Consider the following 22,198-nt stretch of genomic DNA (forward strand, 5'->3'; position numbering starts at 1 on the left):
GTTCAGGAGATTTTCTTTGGTGTGAATCTGATTATAGCGAGTGGGAAAGTGATTTTATTTGATTGATGGTGACATCTCTTGATTTAGTGATGTCACTGTGATCTGCCTCATGCCACATAAGATGCTACCACCTAATGTCTTCACCCTGTGCTCCTCTTATTATCAATCATGTCTTTGTCATCATTAGTAAAACTATGATTTTCCGCATGGATTATTCCAAAAGGGATCTGGAATTCCTTCCTGGATCCGCCTCAAAAAAAATTCCACTCTTCTCTGACCTTAAATTCACCCCATGCACAAAATTTAATCCAAATAACTTTTCAAGATTTGTTTGTAGAATCACATAAACGCGATCACAAACCTCCTGCACTGCTGACTGGTCAGCGAAGGGTTAAGCGTTTCAGCAGTTTCCAGATGGTGGCGGTGCTTCCGGGACAAGTCCCATTTCTACCCAGAACCACTGCGTAACAAATGAACAGCAAGGTTTTATAAGTGAATTGACATAAATAGGTAAGTAAATGTTCCATTTTTGTTTACTAAAATATAATCCAGATTACTTGTTCTTTCAGCTGTGAGTTACTGTGATGTTTTAAACAAATAGAAACTCCTTCAGAGAGTTTACCAGCCTGACTGTTCCTCGTGAACAACAACACCAGCCATTTTGCAGACAGACACATCAAACAAGTTGCGATCAGCAGAATCTGACACCGTGAACACGACCTGCCTTAAACTCAAACATACAGACGTGTTGATCCATGTCCAACCGTGACATCTGGCATTTACTTTAGCTGAAAGTTCAACCTAACTGTACGAAATAACAACCCTATAACCATAACATCATGTCTCCTTCGATCTCCAGGACCCGACAGGATGTCCTTGACCGTGGCCAAGGCTGAAGGGTTCACAGTGTTGACTGTGATCTCTGACCCCGAGAGTCCTTGTCCTCCACTCTGCCAAATCATTAAGGGCCTTTGTTACAGCCCGGGGTGCTGCTCGTTGTCTGAGCGCTGGAGGGGCGTCCACAGAACGTCTCAGTCTGTACTGGCGGTGAGTTACAACCTCATACGTTTGAATTGGCTCTGTGATATCAGCTCAGACGTCATGACGATGCTGTAAAGGAGTTAGATGAATTAAGCAGGCTTTGGATACCTGGCTGCCCTCCTTTGGAGGTTCTTCCAGACCCGACCCACTGGGAGGAGGCCCCAGGGGTGGATCCGGAACACACAGACCTGCAGCCAATTTGCCCTGACATATAATGAGCCCTGACATATAAAGGAAAATGGACAAACTCTTGATATTCTGTTGACGTTTTATTGTTATTTGCCAGAAGCCATATGCTGTTGTTGTAATCGTTTTACATCTCGTTCTAAAACAGTTGTTTACAACATCACAGACTTGTTGTAGTTATACTGTTCTACTGTACAGGGGATTACTCTTTGTCATCTTTCTGTGTTTACTTCACAGACTCTTCATATTGTGTTTGGGTTGTTCAACATCGGCCTCGGCGTGGTTTTCGATGAACGGTCCTCTCCGTATCCGTTTTGGTTGGGAACAATGGTAAACACATGTTTTTAAAATCAAATTTTACATGAATTTATTGCTCAAATTGCTGAAAACTACTGAGAGTCTAATGGTATGTCAGTGGTATTCTGCATCCAAACTATATCTGGAAGTCACATCAATTTTTTATTTTTTTTTAAATTTGTGGAACATCAGAAGTTGAAAGATTTTCTGTTTTGTCTCTTTTCCAGTACCTGTTGTTTGGTGTTGTGAACATTTTGTCCAACAAGTTCCCCAGTCTGTGTCTGGCGAGTATTTCAGCTTTATTGATTGAATATCTTTTATTGTGAAAGGGTGTATTTATGTCTTCCGTAATCTACATTTTTTTTTTTTATTGTAGGCTGTTCTCAATGTGATCCTGAATCTGGCAGGAATTTGTTTTGCCATTGCAGGCATCATACTCTACAGCCTCGATTTAGCATTTGTCACCTTGTGGTGGCTGTGCGACGATGACTATGACTCACAGACTCCAAGTCCTGCTCATTATGATCAGTGGGAGAAATGCTGGAATGCAAAATCAATGGCTCTGGTAAGTTTGGAGTCACTGCTGCAGTTACGTAAGTGTGTATCTGGTTTAAAAACATTGACTTTCGTCTCTTACCAGACGACTATGCGGGGCATCATGGTTGTGCTGATTATTGTGTCCGTCCTGGAGCTGTGCGTCACCATCATCTCCGCCGTCTTGGGGATCAAGGACCTGAAAAACAAGAAGGAATACAAGGTGAACCCTTTTCACCCCTTGTTGCCTGATATCAGTCTAATTTTTTTTATTTTGTCTCACTTTATGTGTGTATATTTATGTTTGGAATATTGGGCTATAATCTCCCCTTTTACGTAGCTTTCAATTGTTTATGGTGTGGATAACATGAGCAGTTGGACATCTTGGGAAAGTGTTTCAAGTCTCTATGCTAATTTACATTAAATAAATTAATATAAATTAATATAAATTAATAATGAATATATATATATTCATTATTAATTTATATATATATCTCAGTATTTTATTTTTAATGATGTGAAAATTGGGTTGCACTAAATGCTAGAGAAAGTGGTTTCAAAACTGTAAATTTATGCTAGCCGAATTGTGTTGCATATCAGGATTGTGTTCTGTGGGTGATTTTGAATTTTTTGCAAACATTTTTGTAATATTCTCATTTTTCTCTCCTAGAGCTTGGAAAAGAAGGACGCCACTACTGATCCCGCAGCCTAAATGAAAAAAAAAACACTCTAATTTTGTCATCACTTTCATGCATTACTGTATATCTCCTTTATGTAACCAGTTCATATAGAGATTAAAAATCTCTTTTGCAAGAAAGCAGCATAAAAACTTATAACAATGAGTAAATACAGTACAGTATTATAATCAATCAAGATGTCAAGTTTATGCCATACTTTTTAAAAAATGCACTTAAATATTTTTTTTTTGGTGATATTCCATTTTGCAAACCATCTGTTTAATTCTGTTAATGTTTTGCTTTTTTTTGTTTTTTTTAAAGTTTGTTGTTGTAGTTTTATTCTATGTGCCTTACATTGGGTATGTCTGAAAGCACAACGATAGTAAATGCAGTTAAGTGGACCATTTTTAAAAAAAAATTCAACTTTTTTCTACATTACAACATTTAAATGATAAAGGAATGAATGAAAATTATCAACTTTGATATTTTCTGATGATTAACAGTGAATCTTACACAGACTATCAGGACTACATGAATTGCGAACACTGATTTCCTCAACAATGTCACCAGACGACGCCTTGCTTAAAATGCTTGACTCTGTGACTCCTCTCAAAATGAGAAAATGCACTTGGGTGAAATCAGCGCTGCGGTTTTCAGATGACATTCATCCTTTTAAACTGGTTTGTAGAAAACGTGAGCGTGGATGGTGTGGAATGAAACTAGATGCTTGTGGAAACTTCTTGAAAGCACTGCTACTAACCAACTAACTGACCACCTATCTATCAAACAAATAGACAAAATGTGGCCACCTGTTTGAGAATCTGTTGATATAGATGGATGTATTATTTATGAAAGCTCTACTGCTGAGATTTAGCCTGTTTCATCTTTGTGTGCTGCTGAAATTTTAATCCATGTTTTCATACGTTCCAGACTCTATTACTGTTTTGTACTCCTGTCTGATCTGCCACAATATTTTATTCCATTCCATGGTCTACTGTACATGTTAAAGACGCACACCAAGATGAAACATTTAAATCAGGAAAGAAAATCCACTTGTATTTACTAAACTACGGTGCACCATTATTAACTATGCACTTTTTAATGTGTTTGTTTTGGTGTAAGTTTGATCTCTTTTGCCTTTTTTCAAATATTTGGTTACATTATTTTTTACTGTTTCTTGTCTTACTTTGTTCTCTGGCCCTTTTTCTGTAAAGTGCATCATGACCATGATGCGTGGTGATTTTGGACAACTAGTATAAATAAAACTGATTGACTGAAGTTAAGGGTCAAGCGCATGCCAGCTGTCACAGAAAAGAGGATCTTCCTTCTTCTGCCTTCATCGAATAATAACCGCACAAACGTACAATCAGAGAGATTTTGTCAGATTGGTACAGTCCATTAAAAGTAAGATTTTCACTTCTAAAGACATGCAGTTTAGGTAGGTGTGAATGTAAGGGTGTGTGGTTGTTTGTCTTTTGTGTGGCCCAGTAATGAGCTGGCATCTCAACCAGGGTGTGCCCCGCCTCACCCATCGCCAGCTGAGATAGAATCCAGCAGACCCGTGACCCAAAAGGTGGAAAAGCAGATTTAAATGAGAAGGTGGCGATTTTCTCGTTTGCAAGAAAATGGATGGATATATAAGAATTTGTTAACCCTTTAAAGGTAAGTGTATCGTATTTGATGCACTTGGCTTTGCAGGGCTGTGAAACTTCTACATCACAAGTGTCATTTTTCTTCCTGAAAAACAGGATATTATTCATGTAGCACATACAATCAGACATATGCCTTTGAATTTTGCGTTCGCAACAATGCCAGACATAGCAAGAATGATACAAAATTACACTCACATGCAAATTTCTATCTTTTGACAAATTTGTTCATTAAAAATGTGTTTTACTCTTTTGGCAGTTATTTTATGGTTCAAATTTAAACGATTAATCCAAATGCCTTTCAATCAATATATCCATAACTAAAAGGGAGTTTCATAAAAGTATATGACAAACATTATTTTTTAAATAAGAAAATACATTTTATTACTTTAAAAAACAGTGAAACAAAGTGAGTGTTCCTGGTTATTGTGTTGATTGTATGTCCCTTATAGTCACTTTTTGAGAGCATACTGTAAGTACAGTATATGTATTTGTGTATTTATTGGCGATTTGTGTTTATTATTCATTCTATATTAAAAAAAAATATACAAACATATTTATAAATTCTCTATTTGAGGGTTTTAAATAAAAAATTCTCTCATATTAGTTAGTCCATTGTGTAGGAGCCATGAATGAATGTACAGGTATTTTGTATTATGAGATGATATGATGATGGTTTGAATATTGTATTTGTTGTTATTTGTGATGTTATTGTTTTTTTTGTGATCTCATTGAAGGAATAAGTGGATGTGGGCGTGAACGTCAATATAGGTTAAATAGGGTATCTTCTCACCTGTGTGGAGGAGAGAGAGAGAGGGTGAGCGGGGTTGCCGTATTTTTTGTTGACCGCCGCAAACACGCAAAACGCAACACATCACGCAACGTTTTTATTGATACGTCTTTGTGAGTCGCTTATATGAGTTTGTGAACAGTTTTTTATGAGTTGATTATTATTTTTTGTTAATAAAGGATTAAACGTATTTTTATGTATCGTGGTGATTTTTGCCTGGAAGCGCGTCTGACAAAGGAGGGCCCCGTCGTCAGCCTCTCAGCGACTTATTGGTTTGGAAGTCGCTACATTTTTGTCAACAAAAAAGGCAAGCATTGAAAGGAAACATCATCTGACAGCGCAACGGATCAAATGATCAAGAGTGAAAAAGGAGGAAGTGGACCAAATAAAAAAAAACCCCATCTTCGGAGATAAACTACGGAGGTAGGAGCTGGTTGTTGAACAGATTGGGAGCCGCTGGCAAAGTGAACTACAGCCAGGTGAGCCACACCTGTAGATGCACGCATGCGGCTGAATATTGATGGAAGGAATGCGGCTTCCATATTGACTGCCGTTTGTTCATTGGGAACGATGGCGTGTTGGTGACTTAATGTTTCATCGCATCAGTGTTATTATCGTTGTTCATTCTGATGCCAAACTTATCTCCATGCAATGAATGTATGAACCTCCGTTCTGTCGCTCTGACGTTGCTGCTGCGCTGCTGCTGTGTGGGATGATGATGACTACATGAACCCCTTTTTTCGTCTGTGAATGTGGTTTAAATGCGCAAAAAATATTTTGAATAAAATAAAATAAATAAAAATCGAAAAGGTACAAACTGAAAAAAAAAAAAAAGGTCAAAGTGAAACTTATGAAAAATGAGTAAAACGAATGCTGGTGTTGAAATGGAGTGTGGCAAAAGAGAAACTAAACTCACAGCCAAGGCCTGGGCAAATAAAATTGAAAAACTTCAGCATGAACGCAAAATCACCGTGAATAAAATAAAAGGGCTCATACCTGAAATGAAAGCACTTATGAAAAGCAGGGAAAATGTTTCACATGTTCAACCTCATCTTGAGAATTTAATTCAACTTTGTGAAAATGCTATCACATCACATAATGTGTTGATTCCTCTGCTGCCTGAGGATGAACGAAGCAAACAAAACGAATGGTTTGCCAGCATCATGGGATACAGTAACACATTTGAAGAAGAGGTTAAAAAGTGGCTAAGTGAATCTGAAGAACCACAACAAAATACCAACTTTGGACATTCGGATCCTGCTGTAATTAGAGAAGGAGTGTTTCCTTATCCAACAGAGGATGAACATCAAACACCAACTCAGGCTGTGTCCATATTCATGACAGAGGACATTCAAGACAACATACAACCAAGTGACAGTATATCAAATGTGGGAAGCAAAAACTCCTCTACTAGAAGAAAGTCAACTGTTTCTTCTGCTTCTTCTACACGTCTTAAGGCTGAGGCTGACTTGGCAGCTTTAATGGCAAGACAGAAACTTCTTAAGAACAAACAGGAGCTGGAAGAACAAGAGGAACGTCTGAGGAGAAAGAAAGAGCAGCTTAAATTGGATGAAGATATTGCAGCGCACATGGCTAAGTTAAACGTTTTACGATCTCAGAGCATTCGAAGTGGAAAGAGTTCCTTATCGAAGCATTCTGATGGAATGAACTCTTACCTGGAAAAGGGAAAATCAAACCAAAAGGCTCTCAATGCTAATGCAAATTCTTTTATTCCACAAATGTCACTGAACCAAAAGGAAATTAAACATGATTATGTGGACCAAGGAGCAAAGCCTAAGGAGAAAACTGCACCTCACTTCATCCATTCTGAGCCTGTGTCACTTAACCAACCAAAACAATATTCAGTGAATTACAGTGCTAATGAGAACACCCAAACTCAAAATGGAGATGTATGGAATGCTGGATTTAGATCACAAAATGAGGATCAAAACAATATGCTGGGAATTATGAGAAAGCAAAATGAAATAACTACCCTTCTGATACAGCAGCAATGCCTCTCATCGTTACCAAAGAGAGAGATCCCAATTTTTGATGGTGATCCATTGAAATATCATGCATTTTTTAAAGCTTTTGAGAATGGTGTGGAAAGAAACACTGAAAACTACAGCGACAGACTCTATTTCTTGGAGCAGTACACTAGAGGACATCCTAAGCAACTAGTTACAAGCTGCCAGCACTTGAACCCAGAAAGAGGCTACTTTAAGGCTAAAGCTCTACTAAGGGAGCATTTTGGAAATGAGCAGAAAGTAGCTTCTGCATATATGGAAAGGGCTCTGTCTTGGCCTTCCATCAAAACAGAGGACGTAAAGGCTCTCCAAGACTACAGTCTTTTCCTCAGAAGTTGCTCGAATGCCATGGAAGGGGTGGAATACTTGAATGAGCTAGATCTACCTGCCAACATGCTCGCCATTATAAAGAAGTTGCCTTACAAATTCAGAGACAAGTGGAGAACTGTAGCCTGTGAGTTGCAAGAGAGGCGCAATCAGAGACCTACATTTAGTGACATCACCAATTTTATTGAGAGACAAGTAAAAATCTTAACTGACCCAGTGTTTGGAAATATCCAGGATGTTCCCTCAGCAACATTAAATAAAGGTATGAACAAACTCAAGCAACAGCCACGCACTGGGATGAAAGGAACAAGCTTTGCCACCACTGTAGCTCCAGTAGGAATCAAAACTCAACCCAGAACCAAAGAGAAGGAACAGCTTCAAGCTTCAAGGAGGATGTGTCTTTGTTGTGAAGGCGGACACACATTGGATTTGTGTCCTCAGTTGGAGAGAAGAACCCACAAAGAGAAGATAGGCTTCTTACGAGAAAAAGGTGTCTGCTTTGGCTGTCTGTGTACAGGACACGTCAGCAAAGATTGCAGAAAACGTATTTCTTGTGCAAAGTGTGGTCTCCTACATCCAACTATTCTTCATATCCCTCCAAAGGAAAAAGCAAAGGACTCTGAACAAGAAAAGGAGAAATCAGAGATAACAGTGGACCGCACCCTAGTGTCAAGTGGTCTAACTGGGGCTGGTGATCATGATTGTAAACTTCCTATAGTACCTGTACAAATTAAGTCAAAAAAGGGCAGCAAAACTGTTACCACATATGCCTTTTTAGATCAAGGAAGTACAGCAGTATTCTGCACAGAGGCGCTGATGCACAAGCTTGGCCTCAGAGGAAAGAAGACACGTATTCTTTTGCGGACGATGGGCCAAGAAAAGGTGGTGAGCAGCCATATCGTGTCGGGATTGGAAGTTTCTGGCTTAAAGTATGATAATTTCTGTGAACTGCCCAAAACTTTCACACAGGAGCGTATGCCTGTCCACAGTGGGAACATTCCAAGACCGAGGGATCTTCAGGGATGGCCTCATTTAAAACAAGTTTGTTTGCCTGAAATAGATGCGGAGATTGAACTGTTGATTGGAACAAATGTTCCTAAGGCCTTGGAACCATTGCAAATCATTCACAGTGTAAATGGAGGACCCTATGCTATCAGGACGATGCTGGGATGGACTGTGAATGGACCTCTGAAGGTAGAACGTGAGGAAGCAATGGATTGCGAGCAGCCAGAGTTGTCAGTGAACAGAGTGTCAGTTGTGAATTTGGATGAACTTTGGCAGCAACAGTTCAAGATGGATTTCCCTGAATGCAGTATGGATGAGCAACCTGGAATGTCAAGAGAGGATCAAAGGTTTATGGACTTGGTTACAAACTCAGCAAAGCAAGTGAATGGCCATTACCAGATTGGCTTACCGTTAAGGAATGAGGAACTCAACATGCCAAATAACAGAATAATTGTGGAGCAACGTGCCAAGTACCTGAAGAAAAGGCTTTTGAAGGACTCATCATTCTATTCAGACTACACAGCCTTTATGAATGATCTGGTTGCCAAAGGTTATGCAGAAAAGGTGCCTGAAGAGGAGTTGGAATGCTGCAATGGCAAGGTCTGGTATATCCCCCACCATGGCGTTTACCATCCAACAAAGAAGAAGATAAGAGTTGTCTTTGACTGTGGAGCGAGTTTCCAAGGAACATCTCTTAATGCTCAGCTCCTACAAGGTCCAGATCTGACGAGTTCATTGATTGGGGTGGTGACCAGATTCAGAAAGGAACCAGTGGTAATCTTGGCAGATGTTGAATCCATGTTTCACCAAGTACGGGTGCCAGCTGAAGATGCCGATTTCTTGAGGTTTCTCTGGTGGCCTGATGGAGATTTAAATCAAGAACTCAGAGATTTCAGGATGTTGGTGCATCTCTTTGGCGCGACTTCATCTCCCAGCTGCGCCAACTTTGCTCTCAGGAAATGTGCAGAAGATAATAAAGAACAGTTCAGCCAAGAGGTGATTGATAAGGTCCTACATTGCTTCTATGTCGATGATTGTCTGGTGTCTGTGCCTTCAGAAGACAAAGCTGTATCTCTCTATCATGACCTTGTCTCCATCTGTGCGAAGGGTGGTTTCCAGCTTAGGAAATGGATAAGCAACAGACGTGAGGTTATGACTGTAATACCTGAAAGTCACAGAGCTAAGGACACGAAAGGATTGGACCTGGATCAGGATCAGCTACCGTTGGAGAGAGTGCTTGGTGTGGAATGGTGCATCCAGTCTGACAGTTTTAAGTTCAAGATCATCATTAAGGACAGACCACTCACCAGGAGAGGAATTCTCTCAACTGTCAGCTCCATCTTCGATCCTCTTGGAATCCTGAGCCCTGTTGTGTTGCTTGCCAAGAAAATTTTAAGGGACCTGTGCAGGAAATCACTTGGCTGGGATGACATCATACCTGACTCAGTTGCTCATGGATGGATGACTTGGCTGCAGGAACTGTGCCGTCTAGAGAATTTTAACATCATGAGATGCCTGAAACCACTAGACTTTGGAGAAACAACTACAGCACAGCTGCACCATTTCTGTGACGCAAGTGAAGATGGCTACGGAGTAGTGACTTACCTGCTGTTGCATAGCACACGCTCACAAGTGCACAGTGCTTTTGTCATGGGAAAGGCTAGGGTAGCTCCACTTAAGTCGGTTACCATCCCTCGTATGGAACTCATTGCTGCCACCATGGCAAGCCGCATTGATGTCTTGTGGAGGAGAGAGTTGCAAATGGAACTTCACAATTCTGTATTTTGGACAGACAGTGCATCCGTGCTAAAATACATCAAGAATGAGACTTCCAGGTTCAAAGTCTTTGTTGCCAACCGAGTTTCAGAAATTCTCAAGGTCTCACGGTCTTCTCAATGGAGGTATGTTGACACTGCAAGCAACCCAGCCGATGTAGCCTCTAGAGGTTTGAAAGTGGATGCATTCCTCAAGAATCTAACATGGGTTTTGGGTCCGCCTTTTCTCTGTCAACCTGAGTGTATATGGCCTGTTAATCCTGAGGACGTTCATCAGCTTCCACCAGATGACCCTGAGATCAAGAAAGCTGCTGTTGTGAATGCTGTACAGGCCAGAGAAGAGAGTGATGCTGTGACTCGCATGATCACTTACTTTTCATCTTGGACTGGTCTGAAAAGATCCGTGGCTTGGATGTTGAGATTCAAGGACTGGCTCTTGGCGTGTTACAAGAAGAGGAAACAGTTGAACACCGAACTTTCACAGTCTAATTTGGATGTGATACAACAAAGATGTTCTTTAGAGGAAGATATGGATGCTTTCAAGAGGAAGATAGTTCCAAGTTGTCTGTCAGTAGAGGAACTGGAGAAGGCTGAACTGGAGATCATCAGGTTCTGCCAGAGGAAGAAGTTTCCAGAAGAATTCTCCAGGCTGCAAAATGGCGAAAGTGTTAAGGGCCATAGCCACATTTATAAACTTTGCCCACGTGTTGAAGATGGTGTTCTGAGAGTTGGCGGTCGGTTGAGCAGATCATCTATGCCCACGGAGGCTAAACATCCCCTAATACTGGCTAAGGACTTCCATATCTCAGACATGCTTCTGAGGCATATTCACCAAGAGGTGGGACATGGCGGCCGTAACCACATGCTAGCCAAACTGCGGGAGAAGTACTGGATTACTGGGGCTGGTACAGCTATAAGGAGCGTTTTATCCAAGTGTGTCATCTGTCGTAGACTGAACGCTCAGCCGTTGTTCCAGCAGATGGCAGATCTACCTGTTGAGAGAGTAACTCCAGATGAGCCACCATTTACTCATGTTGGAGTGGACTATTTTGGACCGTTTGAGGTGAAGAGCAGAAGGAGTGTTGTAAAGAGATATGGTGTTATCTTTACCTGTCTGGCTATACGTGCAATTCACATTGAAGTGGCAACTTCACTGGACACCGACTCCTTCATAAATGCACTCAGACGCTTTATAGCAAGACGAGGTCAAGTTCAGGAACTGCGCTCAGACAATGGGACAAATTTCATTGGAGCGGAGCGTGAGTTGAGAACAGCTATTGAACAGTGGAACCAGTCTCAGATCAATAATGCACTTCTCCAGAAAGGAATTAAATGGACCTTTAACCCCCCTGCTGGTTCGCATCACGGAGGATCTTGGGAGCGGCTAATCCGTTCGGTGAGAAAAGTCCTAAATTCTACTTTGAATGTGCAAAATCTGGATGAAGAGGGACTTCACACAGTTCTTTGTGAGGTGGAATCCATAATCAACAGCCGGCCGATTACCAAAGCATCTACAGATCCAAACGACCTGGAAGCATTGACACCCAATCACCTGTTGCTGTTAAAAACCTTACCATCATTACCACCAGGAGACTGCCAGGAGGCGGATGTGTATGCTCGCAGGCGATGGAAGCAGGTGCAATACATGGCAGATTTATTCTGGAAAAGGTGGGTTAGAGAATACTTACCACAACTACAGGAGCGTCAGAGATGGACCAGAGTGAAGCGCAATATTGTCCCTGGAGATATAGTGCTCATTATGGACAATACGGCTCCTCGAAATTCCTGGGTCATGGGAAAGGTCCTTCAAACCTTTCCAGACAAACGAGGATTTGTGCGTCAGGTGCGGATTAAAACAAAGAGCAGTTGTCTGGATCGTCCAATAACAAAGATCTGTCTACTACAGGAGGCTGAAGCTGGATGAGGAGCAGCTGCTGAATACTGGAATGCTTTGACTCCCAGTTTGACTTTGATTTTGACTGACTTGCTAAAGACTGATGGCTAAAAACTTCTTTTGACAGACTGGTTGTTGCCTTTACTTCTGACACAGGAAGAAAGAAGACAGAAGACAAGATATGTGTTATGGACTTAAATGATATTAAGCTTTTAACTGTTTCATGCCTCCTATAATATGAGTGTGGGTAATTATTATGTGTTATCCTAATAATTAGGGGCTGGAGTGTAGGAGCCATGAATGAATGTACAGGTATTTTGTATTATGAGATGATATGATGATGGTTTGAATATTGTATTTGTTGTTATTTGTGATGTTATTGTTTTTTTTGTGATCTCATTGAAGGAATAAGTGGATGTGGGCGTGAACGTCAATATAGGTTAAATAGGGTATCTTCTCACCTGTGTGGAGGAGAGAGAGAGAGGGTGAGCGGGGTTGCCGTATTTTTTGTTGACCGCCGCAAACACGCAAAACGCAACACATCACGCAACGTTTTTATTGATACGTCTTTGTGAGTCGCTTATATGAGTTTGTGAACAGTTTTTTATGAGTTGATTATTATTTTTTGTTAATAAAGGATTAAACGTATTTTTATGTATCGTGGTGATTTTTGCCTGGAAGCGCGTCTGACAAAGGAGGGCCCCGTCGTCAGCCTCTCAGCGACTTATTGGTTTGGAAGTCGCTACACATTGGAAATCTGTAATATTTTATTCTGAAATGAAGTGAAAAGCTCCATAAAGGGTTAAGTGTGTGTGTGAGCTGTCACAGGGAGGAGGAACTTCTGGGAACAATTCCTCCCAAACAACAACTGCGCAACGACGAGATAGACTTTGCGAGGTGGATCAAATCGAATAAAAAGTAAGACTTGATGATTGATTCTGATCCTGAATCAATTTTAACCCCCTTTTTTAGAATGCATATGGTCGTGTTCTGTAAGTTTCAAGTTAACCCAATTATATTTACCGTGAAATGGAAATAAAGTTTAATAATGGATGAATATTTACCAGACGATTGTTAAGCATTTTTAAAACGTAGTAAGGAGCAGTGGGTGTCATGTGGTTTAAAACAAATAGGTTTCTCTTTCATGTATGACATGTATGTCGAGCATTTCCCCCTATTATAGTGGATCTGCTTGAATTAAAAACAGGCACATATTTAAGGAGTTAAATACTTTTTTTCTTTGGTGGAGTTGTTCGCTCTGGTGAGGGCCATTTAAACCCAGCTGACCTTTAATCTCTATTTTACAGCCATTTGTTCCTAAAATCTATATTATCACAATAAAATGATCTGTGATAGCATTACTTTTATCCCTATTTGATTAAAGATAATAATATATTTTAAAATAAAACCGTTTGTCGCTCTATGCCATACAAAGTCAATAGAATGGCTAGAAGTTCATTATAGACGTTCATCTGACGTCACATATTTGACGTCACCGGGATGCTAATGCGGAAGTGGGAGACAAGCTCAGTCCTAGCTGTGTTACTATTGGCTGTCTCCGATCATTGGCGGAAGGATTCGGCATAGAGATTCTGTGAGTTTTTTGGGTTTTTTTTTGGTGCTTTTCGTGACATGTTTGGTCCATATAACGGATATTAATGCTTTAAAATATCTTATACATGAAATATCTCTCCCATTGGAATAAAGTCGTGTTGTTGTTTTTTTACACTACTGTTTTCGTCCTGAGGACAGCCTCACAACAACCTTCCATCTGAAACGGTTCGTGTTTTTTCTTTGAGGGCTAACTTTAATAAAGTTATATTTCAGGACGAGATATACTGCTTCTCACCGCCAGCCTTGGTTTTGAAAAATTTAACTCAATATTATCGCATCAGTCGTGTTGTGCTTGCTTGTCCTTCATGCAATTTGGGATAATATAGAAATGCGTTGTTAAAATGTTCAGTGACGTCATGTATTCGTTCCATGCAGAGCAAGAAGAGGGAAAGTTTAGCAGACGTGGAGCCTGAAGGTAGATGCAAAAATATTGTAATAGCTAGTAATATTTTGAGATCCAGATGATGGTCAATCATCCGACTGACTTATTCAATGCAGACATAAACACAACAAAACACAGTCAGAGCAATTGGAAAGGATCTGTAAAGTCAGTCGTGAACAAAGCGGAGGGGTGAAATGTGTGTGCAGTGAGGTGCAGAGGTCAGCAGCTGTGACTGTACTCAGATTAATGAAATGTTGTCTCCCTCACAGGAACAGGCAGGATGTCCCTGACAATGGCCAAGGCCGATGGGGTCACTGTGTTCACTTTGACCTCTGACCCACAAAGTTCTTGTCCACCACTTTGCCAGATCCTCAAGGGTCTTTGCTACAGTCCCGCATGCTGCTCTGTGTCTCAGCACTTGAAGAGTGTCCAGCGGACTAGTCAGTCAGTACTGGGGGTGAGTTACTACCTCAAGTGTGATTGAAGTTCTATGAGAACTAGAGGTCCAGTTAGCTGTATCAGGATGATCTGAACCTCAGGGTTGCTCCACATGCAACAGCATCACCTGTTAACTGACTGGACTGGTCGTGTTGTTCACAGCTGTGTTTTCTTCACAGGCGCTGCATATTATGGTTGGGTTGCTCAACATTGGAATCGGATCGATCCTCTTTACTAATGGACGTATATCTTTTTGGCAAATTCAAGAAAGCGGTTTTGCCTTTTGGGTCGGAGGACTGGTAAGTCAGCTACTGTGGCTTTGTTTTGTTTGTTTGTTTGTTTGTTTGTTTGTTTTTACACCATTTATTCCCAAATCTCTACCAAAACACAAAATCTCACCATATTTTGAAGTGCCAAAATGTGAAACTCCTAAAGGTGAATTCTGTACTCCCATTCAGTTCTTTTCTTGAACCTTGAAGTTAATGCTGAATGTGTGATTCCAGACGTGACATTTGTGCTTTTTTGTCAGTCTTCTCATTATGTGTACTGATTCTTTCTCAATAATGTGGTCCACTGACTGACCCGTGACAGTAATACGGATTTCTGTCCTCATCTTTTATTTTATTTGATCTTCTTAGGTGATTGTTTATGACTACAAGCTACTAATTAAGACATAAACAGAAAGAAGATATTTCTGCCACATCAAGATAAAATGTGAAAAAAGAAAAAATTGGAATAATATCCACCTGTTGATGTAATCATTAGAAAAACAGGTATTGAGTTTAATATACTACATTTTTAGGAAGTATTTTTATGTTGTAACTAAAACAAATTCAGTCTTTTAACTAACTTACCAATTTTTTTGCCCAGTCTAGTAGACTTCATTCGCACATTTTCATGATTATTGTTATTCCACTCTCACTCCATTTATATAAAATCTGTTTTTAAAATTCTTTTTTAACAAACTCACAGTTAAAACCCTTTGAATCATTTTGATAGTCACTGTTTCTTTTGGAAGATTGGGAGTTAAAATGTTTGTTTTCTCTTTTGTCTAGTTTATTATGTTTGGCATCATGAGCATTTTGTCTGAGAAGTTTCCCAGTCCATGTCTGGTGAGTAGTTTGGCTCTAAAGCATGTTTTTGTATTTGGTTGTACATAAACTGAATGTTTTGTATTTCAGGTCCTCCTAAATGTGTTTCTGAATATAGCTGGAGTTGGTTTTGCAATTGCAGCCATCGTCCTGTACATGATCAATATATCAGACATATGGGTATGGTGGATGTGTCACAATGACTATTATTCAGACTACGGCAGGCCAACTTTATCTCCTCGGGAGAAGATCCTCCTTGAAAAATGTATGGAGGGAGAAACACTGGTTCAGGTAAGTGCTGAAAAATTAACTAAATATCTGATTAAAGGAAGGAATTATTTATGTTTGCCTTGTATGTAATCCCATCTGATTTTGGGGAAGAAGTTGGGTTACCCTGGACAAGTTGCCATTTTATCAAACAAAATAAAAGATAGAACTTTATTAATCCCAGCAACCATTAAAAGAACCACTCGATCTTGAGACAACATGTCTGCTACAGTAAATTGCAGGTTTATGGTGGTTGAAAGAAGCCTCCAAATATCATTTAAGAAATTCATGAAAGCTTTTTTGATGTCTTACCAGGTTGTTTTGAGAAGTATCAACATTTTGCTGGTTGTCCTGTCAGTTCTGGAACTCTGTGTCGCCCTCAGCGCTGCCATCTTGGGAATTAAGGCCCTGGGGTGCAGCAAGAAGACAGAGAATCAGGTAGAGTCTGTAAACTTGTGACAAATCTCGGTAGTGTGAAATCTGATTTTTTTTTTTCTTGCACCTACTCTACTGTAAAAGTTCAGGTTCTGAACCTCCAGCCGTGATGTAACCTCTAACTTTCTGAATGTTACCTTTCAAATTGAAGATTGTCTCTTTTTTTTCTCCTGTTGCTCAGATATAAAAGTCAGATTCTGATTTCCATTTCTGTTTGATTCTCCCGTAACTGTGTCTAGATCAACAGTCATCAGTGTTAAGGCTTGGATTACGGCAATATTCTGACATAATGAGAAGGAGGGTCTCTTTGGTTAGCTGTTTCATGTAATGCTAACTTGAAGCACCAGATTAACGCTGAAAATGTGTCCTAGATTTTGATATTTCCACACTTTTATGTTTTATTATATACTTTGTCCTCTTTAGAGCCTTGATGACCCAGAACAGTACAAACCACTGCTGGAGGAAGTCACCAGTGACCCTGTGGCCTAAATGAAAACCCTGCCTTTGTGCTGTTACTACAATCCTGTTCATTTACACCACTAACAGTTTGTGTTTTAGCATCAAGAATTGCACAGTACAGTCTCTATACCACACCTTTCTGACAGGTGTTGTTTAAAAAAGCTCTGCACTTTGTTATCACCCTTCACTAAACAGGAATTGCTTCAGTTTGTCATCTTCTGTTGGGGTTTATTGTATTTTTTGTTTATTGTATTTCCTTTCAATCTAAATGTTGAAAACTAAAAGGGAGTTTCATTAACGTGTAAGACAAACAATTTTTGCTTATTTCAAAAAACAAAACACATTTTAATGTTATAGAAAATGGCGTTCGACTGATGACTGTAACAGATGATGATTTACTCTTTTTTTTCTCTGCCATTAGTTTCTTAATTAGTTTTGCTCATTGTGTTCATGTAAAAACTGAAACAATCTTCTATTTAATGTTCCAGTTTATTGTGTTCATAATCAATGTGCCTTTAAGTCACTATGCTTGAAACATAGTGTAAGTTCGGTATACGTATGTATTTGTGACCTTAATCGTTTATTTCCTGCTTGTTCTATATTAAATCATTCATATTTTCTTGTTTTATTTTGTAGTATTGTCACTGGTGAAACTTGTATAGACTCTACAGACAATATTACTGTAAAGAGGAGTACATCAAACTTTTAAAGAAACGATTCTCTCCTATCAGATGGTCCATTTGAAATCTTAAATGTTTCATTCTGAAATGAAATGTATGAATAAATGCTCAGTAAAGGGTTAAGTGTGTGTTGGAAGGAGGGACTTCCGGGAGCACTTCCTGCCCTCCTCCTACCCCGAACAACAACGGAGCAACAAATACAGGTTTTGCGAGGTGGATACAATCCATTAAAAAGTAAGACTTGATGTTTGATTCTGATCTTGATTCAATTTCACAGTTTTTAGAACGCATATGGTGGGGTCACTTCTTAAAGTTAACTCAATTATATTATCCATGCAGTGAAAGCAAAATGTATTAGTGGATGAATATTTAAAGTTGAAACTCACAGGACGATTGTTGAGCATTTTAAAACTTGCTTAAAAAGACTTTGTATTTGCAGTACAGTTAGAGATAATGTTTTAAAATCCCCGAAAGAAAAAAACCAAATGGATCTGCTAGAATTAAAAACAGGCACATATTTCAGGAGTTAATTCTTGGTCATTGGTGGACTTGTTCGCTCTGAGTGCCAGATATCTGACGTCATCGGGATGCTAATGCGGAAGTGGAAGACAAGCTGAGTTCTAGCTAATTTTAATGAAGCCGTAGTTTAGACGAGATACACGTGTTTCCTGCTGGCAGCTTTCATTTTTATTAAATTCAACTTAATATAATCGTGACAGTTGTATTTTTGCTTGTTTGTACTTCATCCAGTTTGATATTGAAACGGATGAAATTAAAATGAGTAGTTAAAAAATGTTCAGTGACGTCATGTGTTTGTTCTTGTGGAAACCAGGAAGTGTGAAAGATGAGCAAACATTGAGGCACAGAATACACGTCACTCTGAATTAATACCATTCATAGAAGAGATGTTATGACCTCATACATATTTATAATGTATAAAAACTGACGTCGCATTTAATATTTTAGTCCACTCTTAAAAATTAAATCATCATCAGATCTGGATTAATTGCTTGAAACCTGTACAGACTTTAATGTGTGGTAGATCTTTTACCACTGTGCATTTTGTGATGTTGGAAGAAAAAAAAACCCATTAGAATACCTACTAATATTTTGAGATCCAGATGATGGTCAATCATCATACCGAGGAATTAATTGCAGAAACAAACACAATCAAAGCAATTGGAAAGGATCTGTAAAGTCAGTCGTGAACAAAGCGGAGGGGTGAAATGTGTGTGCAGTGAGGTGCAGAGGTCAGCAGCTGTGACTGTACTCAGATTGATGAAATGTTGTCTCCTTCACAGGAACAGGCAGGATGTCCCTGACAATGGCCAAGGCCGATGGGGTCACTCTGTTCACTTTGACCTCTGACCCACAAAGTTCTTGTCCACCACTTTGCCAGATCCTCAAGGGTCTTTGCTACAGTCCTGCATGCTGCTCTGTGTCTCAGCACTTGAAGAGTGTCCAGCGGACTAGTCAGTCAGTACTGGGGGTGAGTTACTACCTCAAGTGTGATTGAAGTTCTATGAGAACTAGAGGTCCAGTTAGCTGTATCAGGATGATCTGAACCTCAGGGTTGCTCCACATGAAACAGCATCACCTGTTAACTGACTGGACTGGTCGTGTTGTTCACAGCTGTGTTTTCTTCACAGGCGCTGCATATTATGGTTGGGTTGCTCAACATTGGAATCGGATCGATCCTCTTTACTGATGGACGTATATCTTTTTGGCAAATTCAAGAAAGCGGTTTTGCCTTTTGGGTCGGAGGACTGGTAAGTCAGCTACTGTGGCTTTGTTTTGTTTGTTTGTTTGTTTGTTTGTTTGTTTGTTTGTTTTTACACCATTTATTCCCAAATCTATACCAAAACACAAAATCTCACCGTATTTTGAAGTGCCAAAATGTGAAACTCCTAAAGGTGAATTCTGTACTCCCATTCAGTTCTTTTCTTGAACCTTGAAGTTAATGCTGAATGTGTGATTCCAGACGTGACATTTGTGCTTGTTTGTCAGTCTTCTCATTATGTGTACTGATTCTTTTTCAATAATGTGGTCCACTGACTGACCCGTGACAGTAATACGGATTTCTGTCCTCATCTTTTATTTTTATTTGATCTTCTTAGGTGATTGTTTATAACTACAAGCTACTAATTAAGACATAAACAGAAAGAAGATATTTCTGCCACATCAAGATAAAATGTGAAAAAAGAAAAAATTGGAATAATATCCACCTGTTGATGTAATCATTAGAAAAACAGGTATTGAGTTTAATATACTACATTTTTAGGAAGTATTTTTATGTTGTAACTAAAACAAATTCAGTCTTTTAACTAACTTACCAATTTTTTTGCCCAGTCTAGTAGACTTCATTGACACATTTTCATGATTATTGTTATTCCACTCTCACTCCATTTATATAAAATCTGTTTTTAAATTTTTTTTTTTTTAACAAACTCACAGTTAAAACCCTTTGAATCATTTTGATAGTCACTGTTTCTTTTGGAAGATTGGGAGTTAAAATGTTTGTTTTCTCTTTTGTCTAGTTTATTATGTTTGGCATCATGAGCATTTTGTCTGAGAAGTTTCCCAGTCCATGTCTGGTGAGTAGTTTGGCTCTAAAGCATGTTTTTTGTGTTTGGTTGTACATAAACTGAATGTTTTGTATTTCAGGTCCTCCTAAATGTATTTCTGAATATAGTAGGAGTTAGTTTTGCAATTGCAGCCATCGTCCTGTACAGTGCCAACATATCACACATTGGGGTATGGTGGATTTGTCACAAAAACTACTATTCAGACTACGACAGACCAACTTTATCTCCTCGGGAGGAAATATTCATGGAAAAATGTGTGGAGGGAGCAACATTGGTTCAGGTAAGTTCTGAAAAACTTGCTGAATATCTGATAAAAGAGAGGAATTATTTCTGTTTTTCCTACTTGTAATCACATCTGATTTTCGGTAGGAGGTGGGTTTGCCCTGGACAAGTTGCCATTTTATCAAACAACCATTCATTCTCACATTCACGCCTGTTGTCAATCTCCAGACAACATTTCTCTTACAGTAGATTGCATGTTTTTGGTGGTGGACAGAAGCCACCAAATACCATTTATAGACATTCATGGAAGCCTTTTTTACGTCCCACCAGACTCTTTGGAGAAGTATCAACATCTTGCTGATTGTCCTGTCAGTCCTGGAACTCTGTGTCGTCATCAGCGCTGCCGTCTTGGGAATTAAGGCCCTGGGGTGCAGTAAGAAGACAGAGAATCAGGTAGAGTCTGAAAACTCCTGACAAATCCTGAAAGTTAAATCAGATGCATTTTCTGAACCGTGATCTAACCTCTAACTTTCTGGATTTCTGGATTTTCAAGTTGAAAATTCTCTCTTTTCTTTCTCCTGTCTTTCAGATTTGAAAGTCAGATTTGAAAGTCAGATTCTGATTTCCATTTCTGTTTGATTTTGATATTTCCACACTTTTATGTTTTATTATATATTTTGTCCTCTTTAGAGCCTTGATGACCCAGAACAGTACAAATCACTGCTGGAGGAAGTCACCAGTGACCCTGTGGCCTAAATGAAAACCCTGCCTTTGTGCTTTTACTACAATCATGTTCATTTACTCCACTGACAGTTTGTATTTTAGCATCAATGAGATACACACTACAGTCTCTATACCATACTTTTCTGAGTTGTTTAAAAAAGCTCTACACTTTGTCACCACCCTGCACTAAACAGGAATTGCTGCGGCTTCTCACTTGTGTTTGGGTATATTGTGTTCTTTTTTTTTTGTCTTTTGCCTTTCAATCAATATGTTAAAGTAAAAGGGAGTTTCATAAACTTATATGACAAAAAATTCTGCTTTTTCAAAAACAAAATACATTTTGATATTTTAGAGGGTGGCATTAGATCGATGATTGTTACAGGTGATGATTTATTTTTTTATTTCTACCATCGGTTTCTCGCTTGGTTTTGCTTGTTGTGTTCATATAAAAACCTTAAAACAAAATCTAGTGAGTGTTCCTGGTGGTTGTGTTTATAATCAATGTGCCTTATGTTTGAAAGCAAATGGTAAGTACAGTGTGACAAAGTTTCTTTATTTCAGTAATTCCATTCCAGAAGTGAAATCTGTAAATTATATCCATCATTACACACAGGCTGATATATTTTAAATGTTTATTGGTCTTAATTTTGATGCGTGAATACTAATGAAAATACCATTGTTTTAGAATATCTATTAGAATATTGTGGAAACGTTCAACATCGAAGAAACCTGGTGCCACACTATAATCAGCCAATGAACTCAAAACATCTGCAAAGGCCTTTAAATGCCAAAGACAACCACTGACATTATGACTGCCCACCACTGGGTTTATTAATGTTTTTACTGCCATTATCAATTTACAAAATAATAATAATATTTAACCTTTATTGATGAAATAAAGACTGTATAAAGTCCTGCCTTATTGCATGTTTTTGGAGGTGAGAGAAAACCAGACAACCCACACGGACATGGGAAAAAACAAAACAAAACAAAAAAACTGCACAGAGAGGACTCAACACTGTCTTGCTGAAGTGAGTTTTACCCACTGCACCACCATGGCTGAATAGCTGACGTTTCGTCTTTTCAGTTTCAACAGTAAT

General features: G+C 39.1%; 3 protein-coding genes across 4 annotated transcripts; all 3 read left to right on the top strand.

Moving 5' to 3' along the window:
- The first annotated feature begins 415 nt into the window (after positions 1-415).
- Positions 416-5,364, top strand: LOC137601356 (transmembrane protein 176A-like). The gene is made up of 7 exons (XM_068323508.1): positions 416-510; positions 860-1,047; positions 1,465-1,557; positions 1,752-1,808; positions 1,901-2,089; positions 2,165-2,281; positions 2,729-5,364. The coding sequence occupies exons 2-7, from the start codon at positions 871-873 to the stop codon at positions 2,768-2,770; spliced, it is 675 nt and encodes a 224-aa protein (XP_068179609.1). The 5' UTR covers positions 416-510; positions 860-870; the 3' UTR covers positions 2,771-5,364.
- Positions 5,365-13,001: 7,637 nt separating this feature from the next.
- On the top strand, positions 13,002-17,506 carry LOC137601917 (membrane-spanning 4-domains subfamily A member 8-like). 2 transcript variants are annotated; one of them, XM_068324404.1, is made up of 7 exons: positions 13,002-13,120; positions 14,468-14,655; positions 14,816-14,935; positions 15,692-15,748; positions 15,818-16,018; positions 16,310-16,432; positions 16,853-17,506. In XM_068324404.1, the coding sequence occupies exons 2-7, from the start codon at positions 14,479-14,481 to the stop codon at positions 16,916-16,918; spliced, it is 744 nt and encodes a 247-aa protein (XP_068180505.1). In that variant the 5' UTR covers positions 13,002-13,120; positions 14,468-14,478; the 3' UTR covers positions 16,919-17,506. The 2 variants fall into 2 exon arrangements, with proteins under 2 accessions (XP_068180505.1, XP_068180507.1); XM_068324406.1 differs by lacking the exon at positions 13,002-13,120 and adding an exon at positions 13,707-13,796.
- Positions 17,507-17,646: 140 nt separating this feature from the next.
- Positions 17,647-21,936, top strand: LOC137601916 (membrane-spanning 4-domains subfamily A member 6C-like). Its single transcript, XM_068324403.1, has 7 exons — positions 17,647-17,802; positions 18,870-19,057; positions 19,218-19,337; positions 20,106-20,162; positions 20,233-20,433; positions 20,706-20,828; positions 21,066-21,936. Exons 1-7 carry the CDS (start codon positions 17,673-17,675, stop codon positions 21,129-21,131), a joined length of 885 nt encoding a protein of 294 aa, XP_068180504.1. The 5' UTR covers positions 17,647-17,672; the 3' UTR covers positions 21,132-21,936.
- Positions 21,937-22,198: the final 262 nt, after the last annotated feature.

The sequence above is a fragment of the Antennarius striatus genome, chromosome 9, assembly GCF_040054535.1.
Source record: "Antennarius striatus isolate MH-2024 chromosome 9, ASM4005453v1, whole genome shotgun sequence".
Classification (NCBI taxonomy): domain Eukaryota; kingdom Metazoa; phylum Chordata; class Actinopteri; order Lophiiformes; family Antennariidae; genus Antennarius; species Antennarius striatus.